General features: G+C 33.9%; 2 protein-coding genes across 3 annotated transcripts; one reads left to right on the top strand and one right to left on the bottom strand.

The window, feature by feature from the left end:
* Positions 1-1,328: 1,328 nt before the first annotated feature.
* On the top strand, positions 1,329-19,081 carry LOC125817928 (isoleucine--tRNA ligase, cytoplasmic). Of its 2 annotated transcripts, none has more exons than XM_049497432.1 (27): positions 1,329-1,952; positions 3,607-3,672; positions 3,819-3,962; positions 4,351-4,565; positions 6,071-6,236; positions 7,070-7,183; positions 7,377-7,474; positions 9,413-9,491; positions 10,953-11,111; positions 12,011-12,100; positions 12,995-13,128; positions 13,255-13,414; positions 13,530-13,613; positions 13,734-13,946; positions 14,363-14,488; positions 14,630-14,767; positions 14,881-14,984; positions 15,067-15,130; positions 15,356-15,444; positions 15,526-15,667; positions 16,346-16,409; positions 16,493-16,560; positions 16,690-16,812; positions 17,928-17,993; positions 18,172-18,283; positions 18,364-18,455; positions 18,783-19,081. In XM_049497432.1, exons 1-27 carry the CDS (start codon positions 1,419-1,421, stop codon positions 18,885-18,887), a joined length of 3,549 nt encoding a protein of 1,182 aa, XP_049353389.1. In that variant the 5' UTR covers positions 1,329-1,418; the 3' UTR covers positions 18,888-19,081. The 2 variants fall into 2 exon arrangements, with proteins under 2 accessions (XP_049353389.1, XP_049353390.1); XM_049497433.1 differs by lacking the exon at positions 1,329-1,952 and adding an exon at positions 2,521-2,552.
* A 1,053-nt stretch (positions 19,082-20,134) lies between these two features.
* LOC125817935 (basic blue protein-like) lies at positions 20,135-22,426 on the bottom strand. Its single transcript, XM_049497440.1, has 2 exons — positions 22,180-22,426; positions 20,135-20,608 (listed from the first exon to the last, which is right to left on the bottom strand). Exons 1-2 carry the CDS (start codon positions 22,346-22,348, stop codon positions 20,262-20,264), a joined length of 516 nt encoding a protein of 171 aa, XP_049353397.1. The 5' UTR covers positions 22,349-22,426; the 3' UTR covers positions 20,135-20,261.
* Between the last annotated feature and the right edge of the window lie 1,994 nt (positions 22,427-24,420).

The following is a 24,420-nucleotide window of genomic DNA, read 5'->3' as shown; positions in this document are numbered from 1 at the left end:
TTCTGTATCTGCACTTGTAGTGTTCTGTTTCAATAATTCTCAATTTGGGGAATATATATAACGGATGGTAGAATATTTTCACTTTTCCATGTTATATTAGGATTCGGTATAAACATTGTAATAAGAATTACTTTACTACATTATTCATATTAATTGGTACTCTATTTATTTAGTATTAAGCCTTGAAAAATAATTTGAGGAATTTATCTATATTATATTAGAGAAATTGATTAAACTTTTTATTCTTCATTAAAAAAAAATGAAAAACTGTATGATTAGAGTTTTAAAATATTATTATTACTCACTATCATATATATTATTGTTACTTATACAAAATATTACGTATCTTACCAATAATTAAGAGTTTTCTACCATATATTGAGGAAGATACACTTAGATATATGTATTTTTGCTACCAAATATACTAAAGTATGGAGAAAGGCTAACGAGATTCGTTATGTATCCCAAACACATGCGAATCACACAGATATATGTATTTGTAAGTATCTCAAATACATGTGAATCACATTAGATATACACTCTCCTATATATCTGGTTGTGAATTACACTAGATACATATATAAACATATATCTAGTGTATATCTAGTATGATTCACATGTATTTCGGATACATAACGAATCTCGCTCGTCCCCCTCTTCATATTTTAATGTATATGATAACAAAAATACATGTAAGTAAGTGTATTTTTCTCAATATATGATAGAAAATTCTTAATTAATGGTAAGATAGATAATATTTTAAATGTAAAAGTAATAATAGTATATTATTAAAAAACATCGTCCATCTAATTATGTAGTTTTACCATTTAAAAAACATCAAAAAATTATCTTTGTTATTTTCACTTTGAATTACTCACAAAATAAAAATCATTCAATTTATATTTCTGACTAAATAGAACACTCTTTTTCAAATATCATCATTCATGTTAATTTTTTTTTTTTCAAATATACACAAATTTTTAGGTTAAACGATACTAGGTGATTTCCATTTGTCATAGCTTTGATAAATAAAATTACCTGATATCTATTGTAGGTGAAAAGTGACAAATATTACGTAAAATTAATCAATGTGAGTAAAAGTGAGTCTGAACATCACGATCACAAAAAAAAAATCAAGCCAAACGACGTCTCTCCCTAAAACTTAACACTAGTTGTGACCAAAAAATCCTTGATAAGTAGCTTTTCTTCGAATAGAATCATAGATAATCCAAATTTAAATTAGTCGAGATTCAGCTATGACATTAGTCGGGATTCAATCTGGGCCGATAGGTAAAAAAAAAAGAGTAAACATTATTGTGGTAACCCCCTTCTTCTTCCTCACTCTAGCTCTTAAACCCTAGGAAATTCTATACATCTCTCCACGCCGATTCTATCTTCGTCTCTCCCCTTCCACATCAATGGAAGATGTATGTGAAGGCAAAGACTTCTCTTTCCCAAATCAAGAAGAAAAAATCCTTCAATGGTGGGAAGAAGTCAAAGCATTCGAAACCCAGCTCGAAAAGACCAAAAATCAACCCGAATACATCTTCTACGATGGTCCTCCATTTGCAACAGGTTTACCTCATTATGGCCACATATTAGCTGGTACGATCAAAGATATTGTGACCCGTTATCAATCAATGACGGGTCATCATGTGACCCGAAGATTTGGGTGGGATTGTCATGGATTACCAGTTGAACATGAAATTGATGAGAAACTTCAGATTAAGACTAAACAACAAGTGATTGAAATGGGGATTGATAAGTACAATGAGGAATGTAGGGCTATTGTGACAAGGTATGTTGGAGAATGGGAAAAAACTGTGGTGAGAATGGGGAGATGGATTGATTTTCAGAATGGGTATAAGACTATGGATTTGAAGTTTATGGAGAGTGTTTGGTGGGTTTTTGCTAAGCTGTTTGAAAAGGGTCTTGTTTATAGAGGCTTCAAGGTTTGTCCTTTTTTTCTTGTTCTTCAACTTGTTGTATAATTCAAGCTGATGTTTAATTACAAAATAGTATGCCTTTTACTCAACTAAAAAAAAACAGTTCACGGGTATTATGTATAATTCAAGCTGATGTTTTATTAGAAAGTAGTATGCTTTTTACTTAACTAAAAAAAAACAGTTCTTTGAGTATTATATGGCTGTCAGCAGTAGTCTTTGTGCTGAGAAAAAGGCACAGCCAGGATGTTTAAGCTCATACAAGTGCCGGAGTAGTGTAGATGGGTAAAAGAAACAGTAGCTTAGTTGCTTCATGAGGGTCTTATTTATAAAGTTTCAAGGTTTGTCGTTCTTTTGTTTTTAAAAAAACAGTTTATTGAGTATTATATGGCTATCAACTGTCTTTGTGCTGAGAAAAAGGTTCCCCCAATTAATCCACCAGCCAGCATGCTTAAGTTCATGTGAGTGCCGGATAAATTTGTCACCCATGATTGGAACAGATGGGCTCAGATCAGTGTAGTTGGGGTTTGAAGGAAACTGTAGTGTAGCTGGGTAAAAGAAACAGTAGTTTAGCTGTTTCTAAAGGGTCTTGTTTATAGAGGCTTCAAGGTTTGTCCTTTTTTTCTTAGTATTCAACTTGTTGTATAATTCAAGCTGATGCTTAATTAAAATGTAGTATGACAACAGCTACATAAGATACACATACTTTACCCTTAACTCAGAGGTAGAGAGAGGTAGAGAGACGCTGTTTCCGATAGTTAATTAGAAAGTAGTATGCTTTTTATTTTGAGGATAGTAACAAAAATAATATGCTTTTTAATTAATTAAAAAATAGTTCTTTGAGTATTATATTGCTATTAGCAGTCTTTGTGGGTTCCCTCAATTAATCCACCAGCCAGCATGCTTAAGCTCATGTGAGTGCTGGATAAGTTTGTCCACCATGATTGGAATAGACAGGCTTTAATCAGTCTAATTGGGTTTGAAGGAAACCGTAGTGTAGCTGGGTAAAAGAAACATTAGTTTTAGTTGTTTTAGAAGGAACTTATTTATAAAGGTTTATCCTTTTTTCTTATTCTTGAATTTATGGTGTAATTCAATATGATGCTTGATGTGTGCTTCTTAATAAAATCTAAAGAAAAATCAATTCGTCAAAATTTTTTATGCTGAAAATTTATAATACTCTAACCTTTTTATCGAAAAAGGTTACCTCAATTTATCCAAGAGCCGGCAAGCTCAAACTCATATGGGTTCCACTTGCCAGATACAATGGTGTAGTTGGTTTGAAAGAAACAACAGTGTTATTCAGGATGATGCTTGATCTAGTATCTTTTTTTTCCCCAAAAATAAAATCTAAAAAGAACAATCTATTGAGTATTATATGGCTATCAGCACAACCTTTGTGCTAAATAATTGTAATACTGTAATCTTTCTCAAAAATAAAATAAAATCAAATTAAAAAATGAGTATTCGGATTGAGGAAAACCTCCTTTTTCCCACTATGATCTGCCTGTCTGGGCTTGTTGCTACCTTGATCAATCTACCAGCCAGAATGCTTGAACTCATGTGAGTGTCAGACAAACTTCACCAATATTGGACCAGATGGGCTCACGCCAGTGTAGTTGGGTTTGAAAGAAATTTGACTCTTTTCCTGATTTTTTTGCAGGTTATGCCTTATAGTACTGGTTTGAAGACTCCATTATCCAATTTTGAAGCTAATTCAAATTACAAGGTCTGTAATGGAAATCATTTAGCAGCGCTCAAAGTGCAATTTTTTTCTCCTTGTACTGGTGATTGCTTATTTATGTGCTTTTATGAAATTGTCTTTCCTTCATCACAAAGTTTAAAAAGTTATTTTCCTTTTTGGGTCTGGTGCAGGAAGTAAGCGACCCTGAAATCATGGTTTCATTCCCTATAGTTGATGATCCTGAGGGTGCATCCTTTGTTGCATGGACTACTACTCCTTGGACCCTTCCAAGTAATCTTGCTCTTTGCGTCAACGCCAATTTTGTATACGTCAAGGTTAGTCCTTTAGTAAAACTTATGGTTTGAAATTTGAGTGAATTGTTGCTTTAATTGGATTGACATTACTTTCGGAGTCTGAAGGGCTTGTCGTTACTTTAACTTATTATAGTGCTTCAAATGCAGTTAGTATTGTTGTTATAAGCCAAAGGTCTTCAGTTTTGTTAATTTCCTGTTCTGAGATGTATTAACTGTTAATTACATTTAATCAAATTGTACATTAGATGACAGTCATTTAATTGGAGTGTGCAACTCTCTTGATTAGATTTATTCAGTTTAAGAAAAGAAACATGTATCATATTTCTTTATTGGTATGGAACAGGTGTGTAAATGTGGTAATATTTACTCTAAACTAAGCTTGTTAATGTTGATTTGGTTATGTAATCAGGTTCGCAATAAATTCAACGGGAAGATCTATGTAGTGGCGGAATCTCGATTGGCTGAGCTACCAGTTGAGAAGGCCAAAAAGGTCGCCCCAAATGGACCTGCTGCTGACACTCAAATCCCAAATTCTAAGACAAAGCCTTCTGGTGGTAAATCACAGAATGTCGAAACTTATGAAGTGATGGATAAATTTCCTGGGTCGTCCCTAGTGGGGAAGAAGTGAGCAATTTTCATCTTCAACTTTGTCACTTCATATGCTGCACAAAGTTTTTTTCTTGTCATTCGCAATATGGTAGCTAGTATCTTGAACGAAAGTTGATGGAAGTGATCCTCTCATCTTTATGTTCTAATTTGAGGTTCACTTGATTTACATGTCTTCTACCTTGTATACTACTTCATACCTGACCAACTCATGCTTCACATTGTAAATAAAAGCCATTCATTGGTAATTTGTCTCAGTTTTTTTGTTTTGTTTTCGTTGAACTTGTTTAATGACTTTACCAGCTACGACTTCAATTATTCGAACTATCTCCTTGAAAGGTCAATCTTTGACACTTGCCAGCACATTGAATTTTGATAGATTGTTGACTCTACGGCTGTATTTGGTTCGTATCATTTGTGTAACTGGCAGGTGTGACTTCACACTTCTCTACCTCCTCTTACTGGGAAGTCTTCTTTGGGTATGATCCCAAGTTTTTTCTTTTGTTTTTTTTACTTGTAATGTTGGACTTGCCTAATTAGGAAATTAACCTTACCCTAAAATATGAAAAGAAAAGAAAGATCCTAAGAGAGCAAATTGTCAAAACCAAGGGACGTCAAATGGAGCATTTCTTTTATGTGAAGAAATGATATGCAAGTGTTTTGGTTAAGAATTGAACTCTACTGTCAAATGAAGTGATTATCTTTCTCAAAAGAAATTTTCAATGTAGTGGCTTTAGGCATGTTAGGATGTATGGTTCCCGGTGTGTGTCTAATATCTGATTTTAGGATCCTGTCCACTAGTAACTGTTCCTTGTTCCCTTTTGCTGTCCTTTTTCTTGGAATAAATGGGAGAGTTTGGAAGATGATGAACATTATAGTGGTTACCTGTTTCTTAGAAGATGCAAAATGGCATACTTGGCAATGACATGCTTACCCTCCTCCACATGGGACCCCCAACTACCATCTCTCTATTTTGGTGGTTGGATGGGTTGGATGGTAATTGATTGATTGGGTGGTTAGGTGGTCTGCTAAGTATAAAATTTTGTGGGGCATGGCAGAGTTCACTTTATTTAAGCTAGAAAGATAGAGGCAGGAAAACAGAGAAGATACCGGTAGTGGAAGGGCTTATAGGCGTTGTGTGTATTATGTATCCTAGTACATCCAAAGATTCTCTTTAACCTTCTTGGACCTCAGTGTTGGTTTTTATATGATTTTAACCATTTAGCTGTGAAAATTTTGGACATTCTCTTTTACCTGGACCTATTATGTGGACTCTTTTTTTTTGGTTGATAAGGTAAAATTTTATAGAAGTATCAGCATGACTCAATTTGTTCTTCTGTATTTTTAGCACCAATACATGTGGTCATTTTGTTGTATGATCCCTTCCCACAATTAAGATTTTTTCTTTTGCATGAGACTAACAATCTGATCAGTGGTGAACTTAACTTTCTGTGCCAGTACTGACTTTCAAGGTTAACTTATAGATATTTTATCCAGAAAGCTTATATAGATATTCAATGCAGGTACATTCCACTATTCGATTACTTCAAGGATTTTTCTGATTCAGCATTCAGAGTCGTTGCAGATGATTATGTGACTTCTGACAGTGGGACTGGAATTGTTCATTGTGCTCCTGCCTTTGGTGAGGACGATTATCGTGTTTGTATTGCAAACAACATAATCAATAAGGTTCGAGAACTTATGGAACTTCAAAGTATTCTTGCAATTAATCCTATTTTCTGTAATAGAAAACATGTGACATTGTCTGTATATGTATATATGCTCTGGAACTTATATGCTTTCCATTGGCTGTGTATTACATTCGTACAAGTGTTAGGACCTGCATGAGTTTATCACTTTTACTTTCCGATGCAACATCTGACTTGGGATCATCCTTTCTTCCTGGGAAAATATACTGGAATGATGTCATGGGGGCTTGTGAAAATATTAGTAGCTGATTGTGCTTGTTTACTTCGGCGTTTTGATGGTCTTTCTTACCCCTTAATTTTATTTTTTTTGAAACGGGTAAATTTGTGTTCTTCAGCATTGAGGATATGCTGCCACCACAAAAAAATTAAAATTAAAGACTCCCTATCAGATCTATTATCTGTTCAATATCTTCAATACATAGCTCTTTACACCAAAAATGTTAAAGATACAATACAATTCCATCTGGCTCTGTGAATGGAATTGGACCTATCTTCATTACATTTGACATCTCTCCCTCCATACTGACCACTATATACATGAGTAAATCAATCTTCACCATCTCTTCTGGCTCTAAAATTTATCTAAGAAATATTTGGATTTTCATGGAATCATGGGTTTCTAGCCAATGGAAGTACATTGTGGATTATGGCATTTTTCTTGCTCTTTCTTTGCAAATTAAGTGGCATATATTGTAACTGCAAGCCATTTATCCAAGTGTTTGACTAAATCAACCTTTTTGTATTTGTTGTGTCTAATGATATTGTGACCTGAGCTCCAATGAAATTGACTTGTTTTGATTTTTCTTTCTGTAGGGGGAGAGCCTGGTTGTGGCGGTAGATGATAATGGCCGCTTTACGGATAGGATTACTGATTTCAGAGAAAAATATGTAAAGGATGCAGATAATGATATCACTCAAGCAGTGAAGGTAAGAGAGTCTTCTACTTTTTGTGGCACAATATTTCTGAATAAAAGCGGCTGAAAATGCCCATCAAAGAGCTTGTAGGTAGCTTTTCCTCAATCTGAGTGAGGGATTGTGTTTGTTTATGGTTTTATAAACTCATGGTCATTTATTTAGTTATGGTCAATATCCATGCTTAAGATACTTTTGTTTGGTTCAGGATAAAGGAAGGCTTGTTAAATCTGGAAAGTTCATGCATTCTTACCCTTTTTGCTGGAGATCTGATACACCTCTGATTTATAGAGCAGTTCCTAGCTGGTAACATACTTCAGATCATTCCATGCATCACTCACTGTTTCTATCCTTTATTTTTCTGTTGTGTTATGCTTCTGTATTTATCTAGTCCTCTGAGATTATGGTTTTTTGGAGTGAGAATCAGCTTGTTTTGCATTCTCTCCTTATGTACTTAGCTTTTCTCCATTTTCTCTTTTGATAATCTCACTTTGAATTACATGATATTGAGTGTATCATAGCGGATGTTTTATATTTATTTTTGGTTTCCTACCTAGTGTTTGGTACCCGTATTGGTGCTCGACGGAAGTCCCATATGGGGGTTAAAGTGATCCCTAACAAAGGCAACTCCATACCCAACAGGGCTCGGACCCAAGACCTCCGGTAAATGATGAAGGAGTACTTACCACTCTACCACAACTCTTTTTGGTTCGGATGTTAAGTAGCTGAGATTGGTTATCTTAAGGATCTTGGTCCACAAAAATCCAGCTGGTGTTGATTCCTGAATTTTCTGTATTACACTCTTTGGCTCATCAGCAGTCGTTTGGTTTAAAATGAGTATTGCAGAACCGTAACCTTGATGTTAGCCAAATTAAATAGAAACACATCCTTTGTTAGTTAGTAGATTACTATCCACATGAAAACCCATGTCCTAAAATTGTTGAGTTCCTTCCTCTTATAGCAGTACTTAAAAAAAATCTTCTTCTGTAGAAACATCAACCAATATTTTATCAGGTGCACAATTTCTTTTGAAATGTAATATTGATATCCTAGAAGGTCTGTCTATTCTTCAAGAGTTGAAGTTCTCTAATAAAAGTTTTAACCGTCATTGAATGTTGGTGGTAGCAGCTCAACCTCTCCTTTTAGTTGATTGTGGTAGCTCATCTGAACTTTAGCCCTTGGAGGAGTACTGAACTGGCCTACATCCACTCAGGAGATTACCATCAAGGAAAAAGCTAACATTTAGAAGGAAAACTAACTCTGTTAGACTATTACACTAAAAGGTGCCAATCATAATTTTCACACGTTGAGAAAAAGGAGCTAATATAGCAGTTACTTGCATTTAGAGTTTTTAAAGTTATGCCATAATGAACTAATATATATATATATATAAACCATATATTTTAACTGTGTTTAATTTAGTTTGAAGAGGCGAATTGATTTGGATCACAAGGGTCAATATGTTGCTTCAAAGGGAAGTAAATGAGGGAAATTTGACTTTCAAACTTTGCCTTTTTGACGGAAAAAGAGGATGTTGTAATGCAAAACACATTTGTTTTATACAATAATTATTCTTGCAATGCAAGTGAGAGAAGTGGGAGAGTTACTTTTTCTGGCTAATGGAAAGATCAATAGACAAGAGAAAGAGAGCACGACACGAATGGCAAGCACGTAAGCGCAGGTTTTCTGTCTTTCCTTTCCCTTCCTAGACAGCGAATCGAAATGAGATAGCCTAGCAGAAATGGCCTTCCAACTCAAATGATCAGGTTGGGTGTTTTGTGTCACCAGGGAGCAAGTTGGAAAAAGCCACCGTTTGGCCCCGGTTTTTTTTGTTTTACCATATATATGAAAAAAAAGACTGGAAGGATCATCAACGGTTCAAGCATCTAAATCATGCTTTCCCACATCTATATGTTATTAAGCTTTATTGTCAGTTTGTGTTTTTGTGAATTCTTTTTAATGTCTTCTTTCATTTTTCTTGAATTGCTGGCTTGCTTATTCATGATTTACTGGGTTGCCTTTTTAGTTTCATGGCAATTGAAAATTCGTGAATTTTATTAGCACCTGACATGCATGTTTTACTTTGATAAGTCGTTTTCTTTTAATATTCTTTTCATTTTTTAATAATGTGTATTTTCTCTTTTTAATAACCAATAATGCTTATCTTCTCATATGCCATCATACATCCATTGATCTCTGTATTAAAAAAAATAATTCAGGATGGTTTGTTGTTGGTGTGGACAGGTTTATTATGGTTGAAAAGATTAAGGATCAATTGCTAGAGAACAATAAGCAAACCTACTGGGTTCCTGATTTTGTGAAGGTTAGTTAGTATTTCCTTTCCGTAGTTATCTTTTTTGTTGTCATAATTGAAAAAGTATTGTGCTCACAGTAATTTATACTTACTTGATTTGCTGATTTGTTTTGTTACACCGGTTTGTGTTGGTTACATTATTGTCAGACATTATCCATTGTTACTCCATGCACATGCTAGCTGCTGGCTTACCCCCGAAGAAGCCTTTTAATTTACTCCATATTGATCTCCCTGTATTACTTTGTTTGAGGTGTTGGTGGAGTTCACTACAAAATGCTTACTGATCAAAGCTCCCATGGAACAATCTTCGTATGAAGTTAGACCTTTAGGAATGTTGAGATATCCACATGTTTCGTAATGTAGTGATATATCATATATCAGAAAAATCAATGTTACAGAAGAGGAATCGGGGCTCACCTTGGGCGTTGCCCCAATACTGTGGGGCAGATCGGGCTATTGTTCTAATAGGAACGCCCCATGCATGCTTTACTTGGATTGTTTGCCACGTACATCCTGGAAATTTTTGATGACAACATCCTGGAATTTTTTTGTTATAGCATTTTGAATTTCGTGTCTTTTTTATTGTTTTTTGTATATATGCCATTCTGCCTAGCTATTTAAATTGTTTTTTCTTTAGTTGAGGGTTTATCGTAACAAGTCTGTGTACACTCTACCCTCCCCAAACTCCATTTGTGGGAATACACGGGGTATGTTGTTGCTGCTGCCTAGATATTTAAATTTGTTTTGTAGCCTTTTCTTTTGAATTTTATTCAAATTTTAATGTATTTGAGATTGTAAAATGTTCATGTCTTAAAATATTACACTAAAATAATAGTCCAAAATGGTTGTCATTTTAGAAAATAAGATATAATTAATTATTAGTTTCGACCTTTACCCTTGCTCAATTAATGTGGAGACAGGTTAATATGGTGAAAAAAGAGTAGTATTAAATTAAGATCAAATAATAAATAAGGTTAATCTAGTCAAATTACCCTTTTAGTTAGTGTTTTCTTAAGGGGTGTGCAAAAGAAAAATGCGACAAGTGAAATGGACCGGAGGGAGTAAAGTTTTGTTGGGCTTATGCTCCGTGGCACCATTGGTAAAGCATTTCCCACACCTCTGCCTTTTAAATACAGAGTAAAATTAATTTTCTAAACGCCACATTCCATAGTCCTACATGATGTAGTACTACACTGCTGAGCCTGGTATTTGTCAGTAATATCCTACTTTAGTGGGAGATATTAGCTGTCATCCACTTTTGTTGAAGCACAGTTGCTTTTCCAGGTATGAGTTCTGTGAGGCTGTGAATTAGGTTTCATGTACTTTTATTGAAGCTTTGCAGAATATGAATAGTAACTAACTGCCTTCTGTTTCATCAACATATCATGATTGTTGGAATTTATAAGTTGTCTTTACATAACCCAGTAATTCATCTGGATCTTCATTTTATTTTGTGTTATTTTATTACAGGAAAAACGCTTCCACAATTGGTTAGAAAATGCAAGAGACTGGGCTGTTAGCCGAAGTAGGTTCTGGGGTACTCCTCTTCCTGTGTGGGCTAGTGAGGATGGTGAGGAGATAGTTGTTATGGATTCCATTGACAAACTGGAAAAGCTCTCCGGTGCTAAGGTTTTACCTTCGTTTCGACATTGTAGTACTTGTTTTACTTTCAGCATTCTATTTTGATGATGAATTTATAATTCTCTCTTTTTGTATTAACTAGCCTCTTAATGAAATTCACTTCCTTCAGTTTCAAGGGAAATTAAAAAGAAATTACTGCTTTTTTAATATTTTATCATCTTTCTTTGTCAAAAAAATATATTTTATCATCTTTCTCCGAGGATTCATTCTTTGATGTTGATATATGTCATAAGCTCTTGCATGTGACTGAGTTTTATCGTAAGTTGAATTTTTCTTTTAAGTTTCCATTTTCCTTTATTTTGAAGTACATCTGCATAAAGTTTACATTGGTGTTTCCAGCTTTTTTATTTATAAATAATTTCATGTTTGCTGGTTTTCTGTATGTTTCATAAGACATTATGCCATTATGGTGCATCAGATAGCTAAGAAAGAGGTCTATGTATATCATTTGGAAACAAAGGATATATAACCAGAAGGAACACAAATGAAGCAGTGAAGTAAATAAAAAGAATATATGCAAAGAGATGAAACCATCTTTCCTGAAGAATAGAGTATCTAATACAAAAACAAACTAGAAACCTCATGTTTAGTTTATATATACCTAGAGTCCTAGACCTCATAAAGTACCCATGTTGTAGAGTACTGCTATTTACGTTCAAACTTAAAATACGATAGAACAGCCTTGAAAAACTTTAAGAGCTGTTAGAAAAATCTTATCCTTCAATGTAGCATTTTTCTCTCCAGTAATCCTCTTGCTGGGTTCCTCTCCAGTAATCCTCTTGCTGGGTTCCTTGCAGTCTTAAGTTTTTTTTTTTGAAGAAAAGTAACAAGTTCTGTTTATTCAGGACAATTAACTTCCAACGGTTTTCCTCTTGCTCAATTTGCAGGTGACAGACTTGCATCGTCACTACATTGATCACATAACCATCCCATCCAGTCGGGGGACTGAATTTGGCGTTCTTCGACGTGTGGAGGATGTAAGACCAGTTAATCTGTCATTTAATAGTAGGCTGCCACAGCATTGATATTGCATTTATCATCCAAAAGTATATCTGACAGATATATTTTCATGTTATTTGCTTCATTTTAAAGAGGTTGAATCAATTTGCAAATTAATGGTTCTTTTTTCTTTTGGATTAATAAAGGATTTCACATATTTGCCAATCGTTGGGAAGAACAAATTAAGCTAGGAAAACATTTTAATAGTCCGTTTGAATTTGCCTTATCAAAAAAAGAGTCCATTTAAATTTATTGTAGGACTTTTGATGCTGGTTTTGTCTGCTGAAATGTTGATTCTCGTGTTAACCTGTGGAATATTTGATATTGACTTGGATAAGATCATAAATGTTGCTTCAGGGCTGTATGTGAGAAAAATGAGATACTGGTCTCTATTTTAATGAAGTGTGCGTTATTGCCTTTTGCTGCTGGAATTGTCTACATTCTCAGTGTTATTTGTTTATTCTTTGAGAAGTTTTTAGTTGTCAGGAGAGCAGTAATGAATACGTACTTGAAACAAATGGGTTTCTGCTGCCTCGGACTGCCACTTCCAAGATTTTCTCCATTTTTTTGTTTTTTGTCTGTCTGCCTGTTGAGGGCTGATACATGTGTTCCACTTATGTGAACTCAAATTCTTTTCTTAGGAACTAATACATTGAAAATGTTTTGCAAGATGAAATTCAATAGTATTAGCTCTGAAGTATTCTACCTATATAGCTGAAGTGCTTGTTAAGCATTCCATGCCTAATGGTTCAACGAAGTTTCCACATTTAACCCCCTCTTTTTGAACTTTTATAATGAGCTTGTACCTTTCAATCTTCTCTTTCAATTTTATGTTCTGCTTTTTGACAAAAGTATTTGCCGTACTTCTCCAGGTATTTGATTGCTGGTTTGAGAGTGGGTCAATGCCTTATGCTTATATCCACTATCCTTTTGAGAATGTTGAGCTCTTTGAGAACAATTTCCCTGGTCATTTTGTGGCAGAAGGTCTCGATCAAACTCGTGGATGGTATGTTCTGAATATGTTCTCTATATTCTGATAATGTTCTGCGAGCTTAGTTCTTTTCATGTATTCCAAGTCAGAGAAGATCCAAAATTCAAATAGTGGATTCTATAAGGTTCTTATGTATTGCAGGTTCTACACCCTTATGGTCCTTTCTACCGCCCTTTTTGGGAAACCTGCTTTTAGAAACCTCATTTGCAATGGTCTTGTCCTGGCTGAGGATGGGAAGAAGATGAGTAAACGATTAAAGAACTATCCTCAACCATCAGAAGTTATCAATGATTATGGAGCTGTAAGTTGTGCCAATCATGAGCTTCTTCATTTACTCAATTGTTACATGAGATGCTCCAGTCTTCTGATTGACGGGTTATGGTGAAAGACTATAACTACTTATGTTTGTTGTGCAGGATGCATTGCGTTTATACCTGATAAACTCCCCCGTTGTCCGTGCTGAACCTCTGCGCTTTAAGAAAGAGGGAGTTTTTGCTGTGGTAAGTGTATCCTTTACCTATGCTGGCATTCCATCTCTATGATTTTAATCAGTTATTTTAGTAACTACTTTTGGAAACTTTTAGTTTTCTCCTAATTTGGAAATGATTATATCAATGCAGGTGAAAGATGTTTTCTTGCCATGGTACAATGCATATAGGTTCCTTGTTCAGAATGCAAAAAGACTTGAGATTGATGGGTTTGGACCATTCATTCCTACTGATCAGAAAACTTTGCAGAGTTCTTCGAATGTCTTAGACCAATGGATCAATTCTGCAACTCAGAGCTTAGTGCATTTCGTCCGGCAGGAAATGGATGCTTATAGATTGTACACGGTTAGTTTTCCAATCTTGTCGGATAATGAATGTAGTTTATGTGCTTAACTGTTTACAGGGAGCTTAGTAGCTTCTATAATTGTCTTCAAAACCTGATTCCTACAAATGTTTGTGCTGAGTCCTAATTTTGATGTCTGAACAAGAATACCATATGTTTGTATTTCATTGCTGAGACACTTCTCAGATTTTTCTATGGTTAAAGCTGGAAACTCAGCAAATAGACACACAGGTCTCTTTGTCGAAGTTTGTGGTTACAAGAGATGTGCGATCCACAAGTTCACGTCTATGGTTAAACTTTAAAGATGGAAATGCAGATTGAAGCACATGATCTCTTTGCCAAAGTGTGTGGTTATAGGAAATTTATAATTTGCAACTAGCATCCGTGTTAATGTTTTGTCTATCTATTCTCTTTGCAGGTGGTTCCATATCTCCTAAAATTTCTTGATAATTTAACAAATATCTATGTGCGGTTCAATCGGAAGAGACTAAAAGGCCGTACTGGTGAAGGAGACTGCAGAACTGCTCTTTCAACTCTTTACTATGTAAGTGCCATCTCCAAGTTGTACGAACTACGAAGTAGCTTATTTCTTTTGTTGTGCCTACTTTAGTAATTTCATCCCGCTATGAGTTGGAGTTCTTCTGCCAGTGGCTCTCTAACACAGTAGGTCCTTTATTTGATATAGGTGCTTCTGACTGCTTGTAAAGCTATGTCACCATTAACTCCATTTTTCACTGAGGTTCTTTACCAAAATTTGCGGAAAGTTTCTAAAGGATCAGAGGAGAGCATTCACTATTGCAGCTATCCTATAGTGGAAGGGCAGGTACATATGATCTCCTATATTACCTTTTCTTGCCGTTCTTCAAATACGAGGTGCCGGATTTTGCATTCTTCTCTGCCTCAAGTTTGTTTCATGCATGTTTAAAATCATTTCAGAGGTGGGAGCGTATTGAGCAGAGTGTTAATAGGATGATGACACTTATTGACCTTGCACGAAATATTCGTGAGCGTCACAACAAACCTCTTAAAACTCCACTCAGGTTTAGCCTCTGCACTTTTCTCTTCCCCGACCCCTGCAGAACAAAAGGCAAAAGTTCATGTTGGTTTGTTGGTCTTCTTCAGGGAAATGGTGGTTGTACATCCAGATTCAGAATTCCTTGATGATATTGCGGGCAAACTAAGAGAGGTCTGTTATAGTGTTGTCTTTTTACAGGCATTCCATTCTGATGCCTTTGAAGTGTTATTAACCTATTATTCTATTATTTATTCTTTGCTTTGTCTCTATAGTCCTTGTAAAAAAAATATAGTCTTATAATCCTTTATTTACATTATTTCATTACTCTAATTTAGTTAACTAATATATCAATGTGATAAAGTTGGAGCACAATACTTGTGATTCTTTTGGTTGCAGTATGTGCTCGAGGAGCTAAACATTAAATCTTTGGTCCCATGCAATGACACATTGAAGTATGCTTCTTTGCGTGCAGAACCAGATTTCAGGTGATCTAGATGTCATTTGCCAAGTTTGTCTTCATTTGTTGTTCTCTGAATTAACCTCGTTAGCTGTTCCCCTTGTCTCAGTGTGTTGGGAAAAAGGTTGGGCAAGTCGATGGGTGTTGTTGCCAAAGAAGTTAAGGCCATGTCAACCGCAGATATAATTGCTTTTGAGAAAGCGGGAGAACTTACTATTGCTTCACACACTTTGAAGCTTACTGATATCAAGGTGAATATGATGTTTACTTGCATCTTTAAATTCCTCATATTTGTCGGTCGGAACAGAAAGAGTTGAGCAGTTCTGTTATGGGTTCTCTTTTGTTGGCTTTATTGAACCCTGGGTACAAAGGGTATAATAGGTCAGTTGCCTGTCAGGTATGGAAATGAGAAAAAAGTGGCAGCTGAAAAAGCAAAGGTTCCTGCAAATTTATGCTGGCCCTATTTAGTAATTGCAAGTTGTGGCCCAAAAGTGCTGCCAGTTTGTGAATATCTGTCTGTTGCTTTGGCTTGAAGATGACTACATAAGTTGCTGGAAAAGAGAATTGATGGGGAAGGGTGGGAGGAGAAAAGGAATTGCATGTGTAGAGAATCCTCTTGTTATTGTAGTTAAGTCAAACCTCTTTAAGTAGGAATCTGTTTCTTGTCTTCAGAATTAATTTGGATTGTACTTTGGCAGAAAAATGGAATTTGGCTGCCACAGCAGGAGCACAATATTAATTTTGAAGCAGGAGTTTAGGTTTTGAAAAAAATAGATTTTATTTTGCTCATCTTAATATTCAAAATTCTCGGGAATGATTTTGTTGCTTATTTTGCACCTCTTGCACTGCCTCAAAATGCTTGAGTTATTATTATTATTATTGTTATTATCATTATTATAGCATAACTCAAACTTTTAATGTACTTGTAGATTGTTAGGGGTTTCAAACGTCCTGATAATAGGAAAGAGGATGAAATGGATGCAGCAGGGGATGGTAAACATCTCCTCCTTCACAAATTTAAATATTATGTTTCATCTGATTTCTTAATAGTTTTGTTTCATTCTTTGCACATACAGGTGATGTTTTAGTGATACTGGATTTGCGTACTGATGATTCACTCTTTGAGGCTGGAGTTGCTCGAGAGGTATTCTCAGAAGTTACTCTCAATGCGATTAATTGCAGATATAGTCGAACTTTTACTTGTATTTTGATTGGTTACTGTTGTGTAGGGAGATTCCTGATGATTTTCTTTGGTGCTGAACTCTGCTTGCAGGTTGTGAATAGGATCCAGAAACTGAGAAAGAAAGCCGCGCTTGAACCCACTGACATGGTAGAGGTCTTCTTCAAGTCTTTGGATAATGATGAAAAAGTCTCTAAGCAGATTTTGGAGTCTCAGGTACATTTTGTCCACAGTATTGCTTGATGGTTTCTATTTTACTAGGCACTTGGCTTTGTGAAATCTGGCCTTCTAGATAGAGAAGGAGATCTAGAGAATTGCCGGATCCTTCAAGTCTTTGGCTGTGATACTTCCCCTTGCATACTTTGCGGGGTGGCAACTGGAAAGTACACCCTTCATGTCCTAAGATGAGCATTCCTTTTGTTATGCTTGGGGTAGAAGTGGGTTGTTTTGGGGCGGGGATCAACTAAAGCAATGGAAAGAAGCAAAACTTGGTTGACGGGGAGCAATGGGAAAGAGTAGTGGATAGGGAACTAAAGGAATATAAGAGATAATAAGTTGGCTAGAGAAAAATGAGTTGTAAGCTGCTGAGAGTTTCTTTTCTTTTTTTCCAAGTATGTTCCCCAGACATAGCCTACGTCCAGGGTAGTACTCTTGGGGGGGGGGGGGGAGGGGGTTGCAGGTGGAGTTTGACATGGATTGAGCATAAAGGAGGATGGTGGGAAAAAGAGAACTTCTGAATGTAAAAGGCAGGAGGAATGGAAGTTCATTGAAAGGGGGGACTGGTGTTTGATGCAGGATGAGAACAAAAATGAGGTTTTTTTTTTCTTTTTTTTTTTTTTTTGGGTGTGGTGGATTTTGGGAGAAATTAATGAAGAGACTGAAAACATAATATCATATGCTCGAACTATATAGTTCTTTAAGAACCGTACTAATGTCTTTGTGAGGTTGAAATGGTTTTTCTCCAGAGAGCGAAGTTCAAAGGGGATGACAATCATTAATCCTGGAGCCCGAAGGGGCTTTTATCACTTCTGACAAAAAATGATAACCATGACTCGATGTTCTTCAGGAAACAGTTTCTGTTGATTTTGAATCTGATTGTCGAATCTTGGGTTTCCATCTTATATATTGAGTTAGTCAGGGCCATATTCCCATTTTTTTTTTCTGGTTCTTTCTTTTTCTTTTCACTTTAATTTCTTATCTACTTCTTTTTAGTAGCTTAGTGCACGTTCACTCTTTAAAAGCTAGTGCATGCTTGCTTCTATTGCCAAAACAGAACTTGTTTGTGTCACTTTGTTTGTCCACCCGTTTTAATAAATAATTTGGCGTTACAGGAATCATATATTAAAGATGCCATTGGATCTCCTTTGCTTCCTGCTGAACTGATCCCTTCACATGCAGTAAGTTCTGAAGCCTCTTCCTCGTTGTGTTAGTAGGTCTTAGCGAGTTGTCTGAGTGTTAATATTCAGAGCTAGTTGCTCACTTGAATCGTCTCTCATGATCAGAATGGAGAACTGTCTATTATAAAATATTTCTATAGTTTCTTGTACACCGATTAACAAGTTATGTAAGTTGCAGATAACTATTGACGAAGAGAGTTTCCATGGAATCTCAAACTTGTCCTTTGTGATCACCTTAGCAAGACCAAGTCTAGTGTTCAATGCAGATGCCATCACCGCTTTATACGGAGGTCGAATTTGAGATTCCTGTTTCAGAAATTTCGGTTATTCTGAGGTGGTTTTCTGTTTCTAAACCATCTTCATCTTGCAGGAAACACACAGTATTGTCAAGGTTTACAAACTTACCTCCTGATGAGGGATCATCATAACCTGAAATCGGAGTTTCAACAAGGAAAGGGAAAGGTTTGTACAACAATACCTTCATAATTCTGAGTTCTATGACCATCTCGTCTAAAAGTTTAGATGGTCAACAAAATTCGACTAGGTTATCACATCACTCTTAATTACTTCATTATACTCCTCGCGTATGAGCCTGAATCCTCTTGGTTATTTGGGTGGCTGTGAAAATTTAACTCGGAACATCTTGCCTGCACCAATACTCTGTTGAATTGTGAAACTTTTAAGATGAGATGGTCGTACAATTCAACACATAAGTCTTCTAAAGTGTTCTCTCATTGTACATAGCTAACGATATGATTCTTGACACCCCTTATTGTGTGAACCTTGCAGATAAATGTAAAGTGCATTGAGAACCAGCCTCCAGTCGAGGTGATTCTGGGAAAACATGTCTTCTTGAGTGTTGGAGATCATTTCTTGAATAGTAAATCGCACTGACAGAGACCAAATACTCCGCCAATATAATTTTTCGTCATAGAGAGCTACATACCATTTGCGCTAATTATTGTGTATTTGTCCTTATCCATCACATTTATATTGTAATTGTTATTTGGACATTTTTCGCCAGAAATTAGAGATTAATGTATACGTGGAATAATTTTGATTAATCAAATGTCCTCTGGTTGATGTTATTAAAGTTTTTCATAAAGTCAACTGTTCGATCAGAAACTATTATATTTAATTATGGTTGTCACATAGATTATATTATCTTGTATCAAATTTTTGCACAAATAAACTACAGAAAGTGCCTAACTGTTCTTGAAAAAATTAGTAATATGGTAAAGGTATGAATTTGCGCACGTATTATTTGAAATTGTTCAATTTGTACCTTTACGTTAGTCCATGAATGGAATTTTGAGGAAAATGATTGATTGAAATTTATTGGTTGGATCATCTATAATGGCCCAGTGAATGATACTTCTAGTCTACAAGATTTTTGTCACTTTTAAAAAAAATAAAATATTTAGAGGTCACAACACAAAATTGAAGATTATCTTAGTTTTTGTGCAATAGTCTATGAATTTTCAGAAATATGAATGGCATGATTTTTCTGATCACAATTTTTTTGGAACCGTTCATAATGACCTAGTGAATGGTATCCATAACTTTTACATGATAAACGCCACTTTTTTAGCATTTATTATTTAAGAAATAGAAATTTAAGATTTTCTTAGTTCTTGATATGTATTAGTCCATGAATTATTGAAAATATAACTAATTGAATTTTTCTGATCCAAATTTTTTGGGACTAACTGCAATCAACTAGTGAACGATACTCATAGTCTCTATTGGATTCACAACACTTTTTTTAACGTTTAGAAGTGTTATAAAACATGAATTTAAAATTTTCTCAGTTTTTTGTGTGTGTTAATCAATCATTTTTGGAAATATGATTGATGATGGAAGTTTTTTTATCCCATTTTTTTAAAACTATCCGCAATGACCTAGTGAACGAAACTCATATCCTTTGTATGATTTACAATATTTTTTGGCGTTTAAATATCACAAAACAAGAATTCAAGATTTTTCTAAATTTTTCGTGTATATTAGTCTATAAAATTTTGAAAATATGACTAATTGGATTTTTCTAACTCTAATTCTTTTATCGATATTTCAAGACTCCCCTTCGAATAACTCATACATCTACACAACAAAATTCATTCTTTGAATAAGACAACAATATATTATGCCAAAACAAAGACGACATATTAATATCATAATTCAAAATTAAGATATTTAACCGTAGTTCAAATAAAGTGGCACTTAATCCTACTTAATAGAGTCTAGACAGCCCATAATTGCTATTTTCATCTAAAGGCCCAATAAGCAGATTGATAATCCAACAATCAAAATGTATGAAAGCCCATTTAAGTTTGTTGAAGCAGAAGGTACTGTAGGCCCATCAGCTACAGCCATTGATGCAACATTATTTTGGGCCATAATTTGCTCTTTGGGCTGGATTTTTACAGGAATTTTCAGCCCATTTTTGCAGCTCTCCGTGTTTCCGCTAACGAAGTATCGGATTCCTACCCCTTCGAGAGAGATCGTATCCAACCCATCCGTGTACATCTTGATCGGGTTCGATAGATCACACGATGTAAAATCCTCCTCGTTTCTCAGCTCCACCAAACTCTCCTGAGTTGTAGAGTAGGTGAACCCTGCTCATATAATATATGCAAAATTGTAAGTATACTCCAATAGTAAATGACATTTTTGGTTTGGGATAACGATGGTGTTTAAGTCAATTTACTATCACTTTAGCTATTCTATGAAGTATTTACTATATCTTACTAGCATAAGCATGATTTACTTCTATCAATCAAGACTTGAACAAATGAACAAAAAATATCTCGAATTTAAATCCGACCATCATATGCAAGTTTAGAACTTGAAATTTACAAGTTTCTAAAACGACCTCAAGGAAATATACGATAATAATTAGAATTACAGTAAAATATTTAAGTAGTTATGTAACATTAAAGACTATACTACTTGTTTACCTAACCTATTAAGGCATAGATAAAGGAAAAGAGAGAATCTTTTGTCATACAAAATCTTAAAAGGTTCATTAATATTGAATTTATTTCATTTAATATCTGACTGCCAAACTAACATATAATCAAATCTGAATGAACTTTTGAAATACAATCAAATCTTTCTATAACCACATTGCTTGTTCAAATTTTTGTAACTGAGAGATTATTTGTTATAAAAAACCTCTAAATCTATAAGTATAAGTAATACAAAAGTCATTGAGAGTACTTAATTACCTTTTCTAAAAACAAAATAACGGAGTCATAATTTTCGTTAGAAAAAAATCAAATAAAGAAGTTAAAATAAAAAGATATCAAAAGAATTCAATATATATATATAAGTTGGCCTTATATATATGATATAATTTTTCGATAAACAGTGTTCAAATTAATCATAGAAATGCGTGGTACATTTTTTTTAATATTATACTATATGTTTAGACATAACCAAAGCATGGGCCAATTTTCCTGATTTGTCTCTTTACTTTTTTGGGACTCACGAGTTTTGTCCTTGTAATAATTAGTATTCCTACAAGAACGAATTTATTTTATTATTTCACTTGATTTTCAGTTTTTTATTTATATTCTTTATTAAGAAAATATGTAAAATATCTGAAATTTATATGTTTAAAATTTAAATCAAAGAATATTTAAATGCTCAAGTATTTTTATGTGACAAAAACTAACATTTTCCTATATTTAAAATTTTATTTATCACTTATGAGATGATTTATTACTGCATAAATATCAATAGTTTATTTTAAATTACTTATATTACCTTATTTTCTAGATTATTAATCTCGCTTTCTAGATACATAAAACTATAGTTATTGTTTAAGTTATATAATATTATTTTTACACTTTAGTGTATAATAGATAAATTCGTGAATTAGTAATATTTTTATATAATCGTGATGTCTAAATTGACATTCTCGAATTTTTAATTAATTTCACGAGATATCTTTCACTTTCCACCAACAAGCAACATGTATCAAGTAACCACTTCATTAACAAATAGATCAAGAGGATGCAAACTCATGAACTAATAATATTAGGGGTGGCCTTTTTTCTAATCTTGTTAATACGAGATGTTTAGTACATCAAATTAATTTTTTTCATCAAATTCATGAACTAATACATATGAAAATGTTTGAGCCAAAAAGAAAAAAACAAGAAAGGAGAATGAAGAAGCTCACAAATTTTATCACCAACTCTAAAAACTCTTTGAGAGTACCAAGAAGCAACATCAGTAGATGGGTCCCACCCTCTATCTTCTCCGACCACATGGTGCACCGGATCTCCGGCCACCACCACCGTCGCCGCCGTGAAAACAATGGCCACCACTAGCAAATCCCTAGCACCCATTTTGGCTAGAAAAAGAAAAAGAGATAATAGTTATAGTACTAAGCTTGAAAGCAAAGCAAAGCCAAAAGCTATAGGGAGCTTCTTTTTATCACACTTACAAGAAAGAGAGATATATGTAGTACTATTTTAATTGGGGTGGGGGTTAGTGGGGGGCTTTGGGAATATAACATTTAACATGAGGATTTTACCCTCCAAAAGGTGTGGGGTGGGTGGTTAATTTAGGCGAGAGTCGGATATATGATTTACCTTTTAATAATATCGACTTATCGTTTTTAAAGTTGGAGGTGAATTTAAGTTTTAAAATTTATGAACTAGCTTTGTAATAAGTTCAAGTGAATTTACAATAATAATTGATTTTATTTTATCAAAATAATTTAGTATTTCTAAAAATACTTATTAAGAGTTTAAATAAAAATTTATGAGTTTAAATGAACTCACATGTTATATTGTACATCCACACTCCTTGGAGTTGAATTCATTGTACTTTTAAATAAGGTGGGAGTAAAATTCAAGAAAAGTTGATAAGATTAACTTTAACTTAATATTTTAAAAATCAACTAATTATACTAAGAGAAAAAAAGTGCAATAATTCTTAAATTTTAGTGTTTGTTGAGCAATGTAACTATGTAAGAAATAGATAAGATTTCTTCACTCTTAAAAAAATGTCTTAAGTTAAGACCCGAAATGAATTGTTTTTTCATGAATATTGCTCTCACAACGAAGAGGTCATAATTGTTTAAGAATATAATTAACTAATAAAAGTGTGTTCTCTCTAAGAGCTTAAACTTGTAGATGAAATGATCATACACTCAAATATAATATCATAGAGACATATATCTGGAATCGAATCTCATCGTCACTTAAATTAAAAAAAATAAAATCCACATGCTTAGGTAGGTGAGGGTTTTTTGGTAGTTTCGTAAGAAATAGGACATCCTACTAAAAAAAGGGGGGGGGGGGGGGGGGGAGGGGGAGCTACAAATTAAGTGAATGGTTATAATTAAATTAGGAGGGTACTTTCAATTCCTTTTCATCTTTTTGACTTTTTTTAATCAATCTGCCAAAAAAAAAAACAATTTGCCACGTACCCTTTTTTTATTAGTACCTTTTGTTTCAACTACTCACCATTGGTAAAAGTTATTTTTGCTATAACTCAATTATTTTTTACCATGCCTAACATTTACCCCTTGATTTTTTTCATTAGTTTGTAGTTTTGTACCAGAAGATCTTTTTGTAATAACATGTATATCTGAGCATAAAGAAAATATAATTTTATTGATGAATATCTGTGAGTATAATTTGTTTATCACTTGATTTTTTTTCTAAACTTTTTTTTGAAAAATTGATAGCGTATTTCTAGAATAAAGGATAATTTAGACTTCTTTATAATAGTACATCAATATTTTAGTAAAGATAATATTTAATATCTTTATCTCTCTATAAATATACTACGTTATAGATTATAAAATTTCAAGATGTAAAATATGCTATTTTTTATATAACTGTGAGCTAGAATTTAAAATAAAATAACATTTAAAAATTCTAATAGAATTGAACTCGTCTTACAAAATAACATTTCGATGTATGTTACTAATTTGAAATGCATTTTCAGCATTTTTGATGTTTGACGTAATTTTAGGTGTTGTAATTTGATTCGACAGAAAACTGTCACAACAAGATAACTATACACCAATTTGTAATTAAAGCAATTTATTCTTTCTTTTTTATTTTTACTTGAAAATGAGCGATGTACATTTTAACGGTGTATATAAAGTGTTTTATTTTGTGGTTTAAGCAAAAAATTAAACAAAAAGCTAGTAGTTGAAAGGGTCCAATTCAAGAAGGTTCTAATATCATGTCTGGTTCAATAATTATTTCTACAAATATTTCGATTTCGATTAATAAATGAGAAAAGAAGTAGCAGTATTTTTACACGAAAAATTAGAAATTTTAAAAATATATTTCCTACCATATATTTTTTCATTAAACTGATTCAATGAGAATGAAATAGAAAAATCATGTTATATATATATAAAAATTTCATTAATTTGCTTTTCTATGTTCCTGGTTGT

This window comes from Solanum verrucosum, unplaced genomic scaffold, assembly GCF_900185275.1.
Source record: "Solanum verrucosum unplaced genomic scaffold, falcon-dt-bn FXZP01000254.1, whole genome shotgun sequence".
Classification (NCBI taxonomy): Eukaryota; Viridiplantae; Streptophyta; class Magnoliopsida; order Solanales; family Solanaceae; genus Solanum; species Solanum verrucosum.
This window is presented reverse-complemented; position numbering and strand designations above follow the sequence as displayed.

Bases quoted from the DNA above. Each gene is read 5' to 3' on its own strand.
- LOC125817928 (XM_049497432.1), top strand. From the start codon at position 1,419: ATGGAAGATGTATGTGAAGGCAAAGACTTCTCTTTCCCAAATCAAGAA. The intron at 6,237-7,069 runs GTTCGAGAACTT...TTCTTTCTGTAG, and splicing joins CAAACAACATAATCAATAAG to GGGGAGAGCCTGGTTGTGGC. The intron at 9,492-10,952 runs GTTAGTTAGTAT...ATTTTATTACAG, and splicing joins GGGTTCCTGATTTTGTGAAG to GAAAAACGCTTCCACAATTG.
- LOC125817935 (XM_049497440.1), bottom strand. From the start codon at position 22,348: ATGGGTGCTAGGGATTTGCTAGTGGTGGCCATTGTTTTCACGGCGGCG. The intron at 20,609-22,179 runs GTGAGCTTCTTC...TTATATGAGCAG, and splicing joins TAGAGTTGGTGATAAAATTT to GGTTCACCTACTCTACAACT.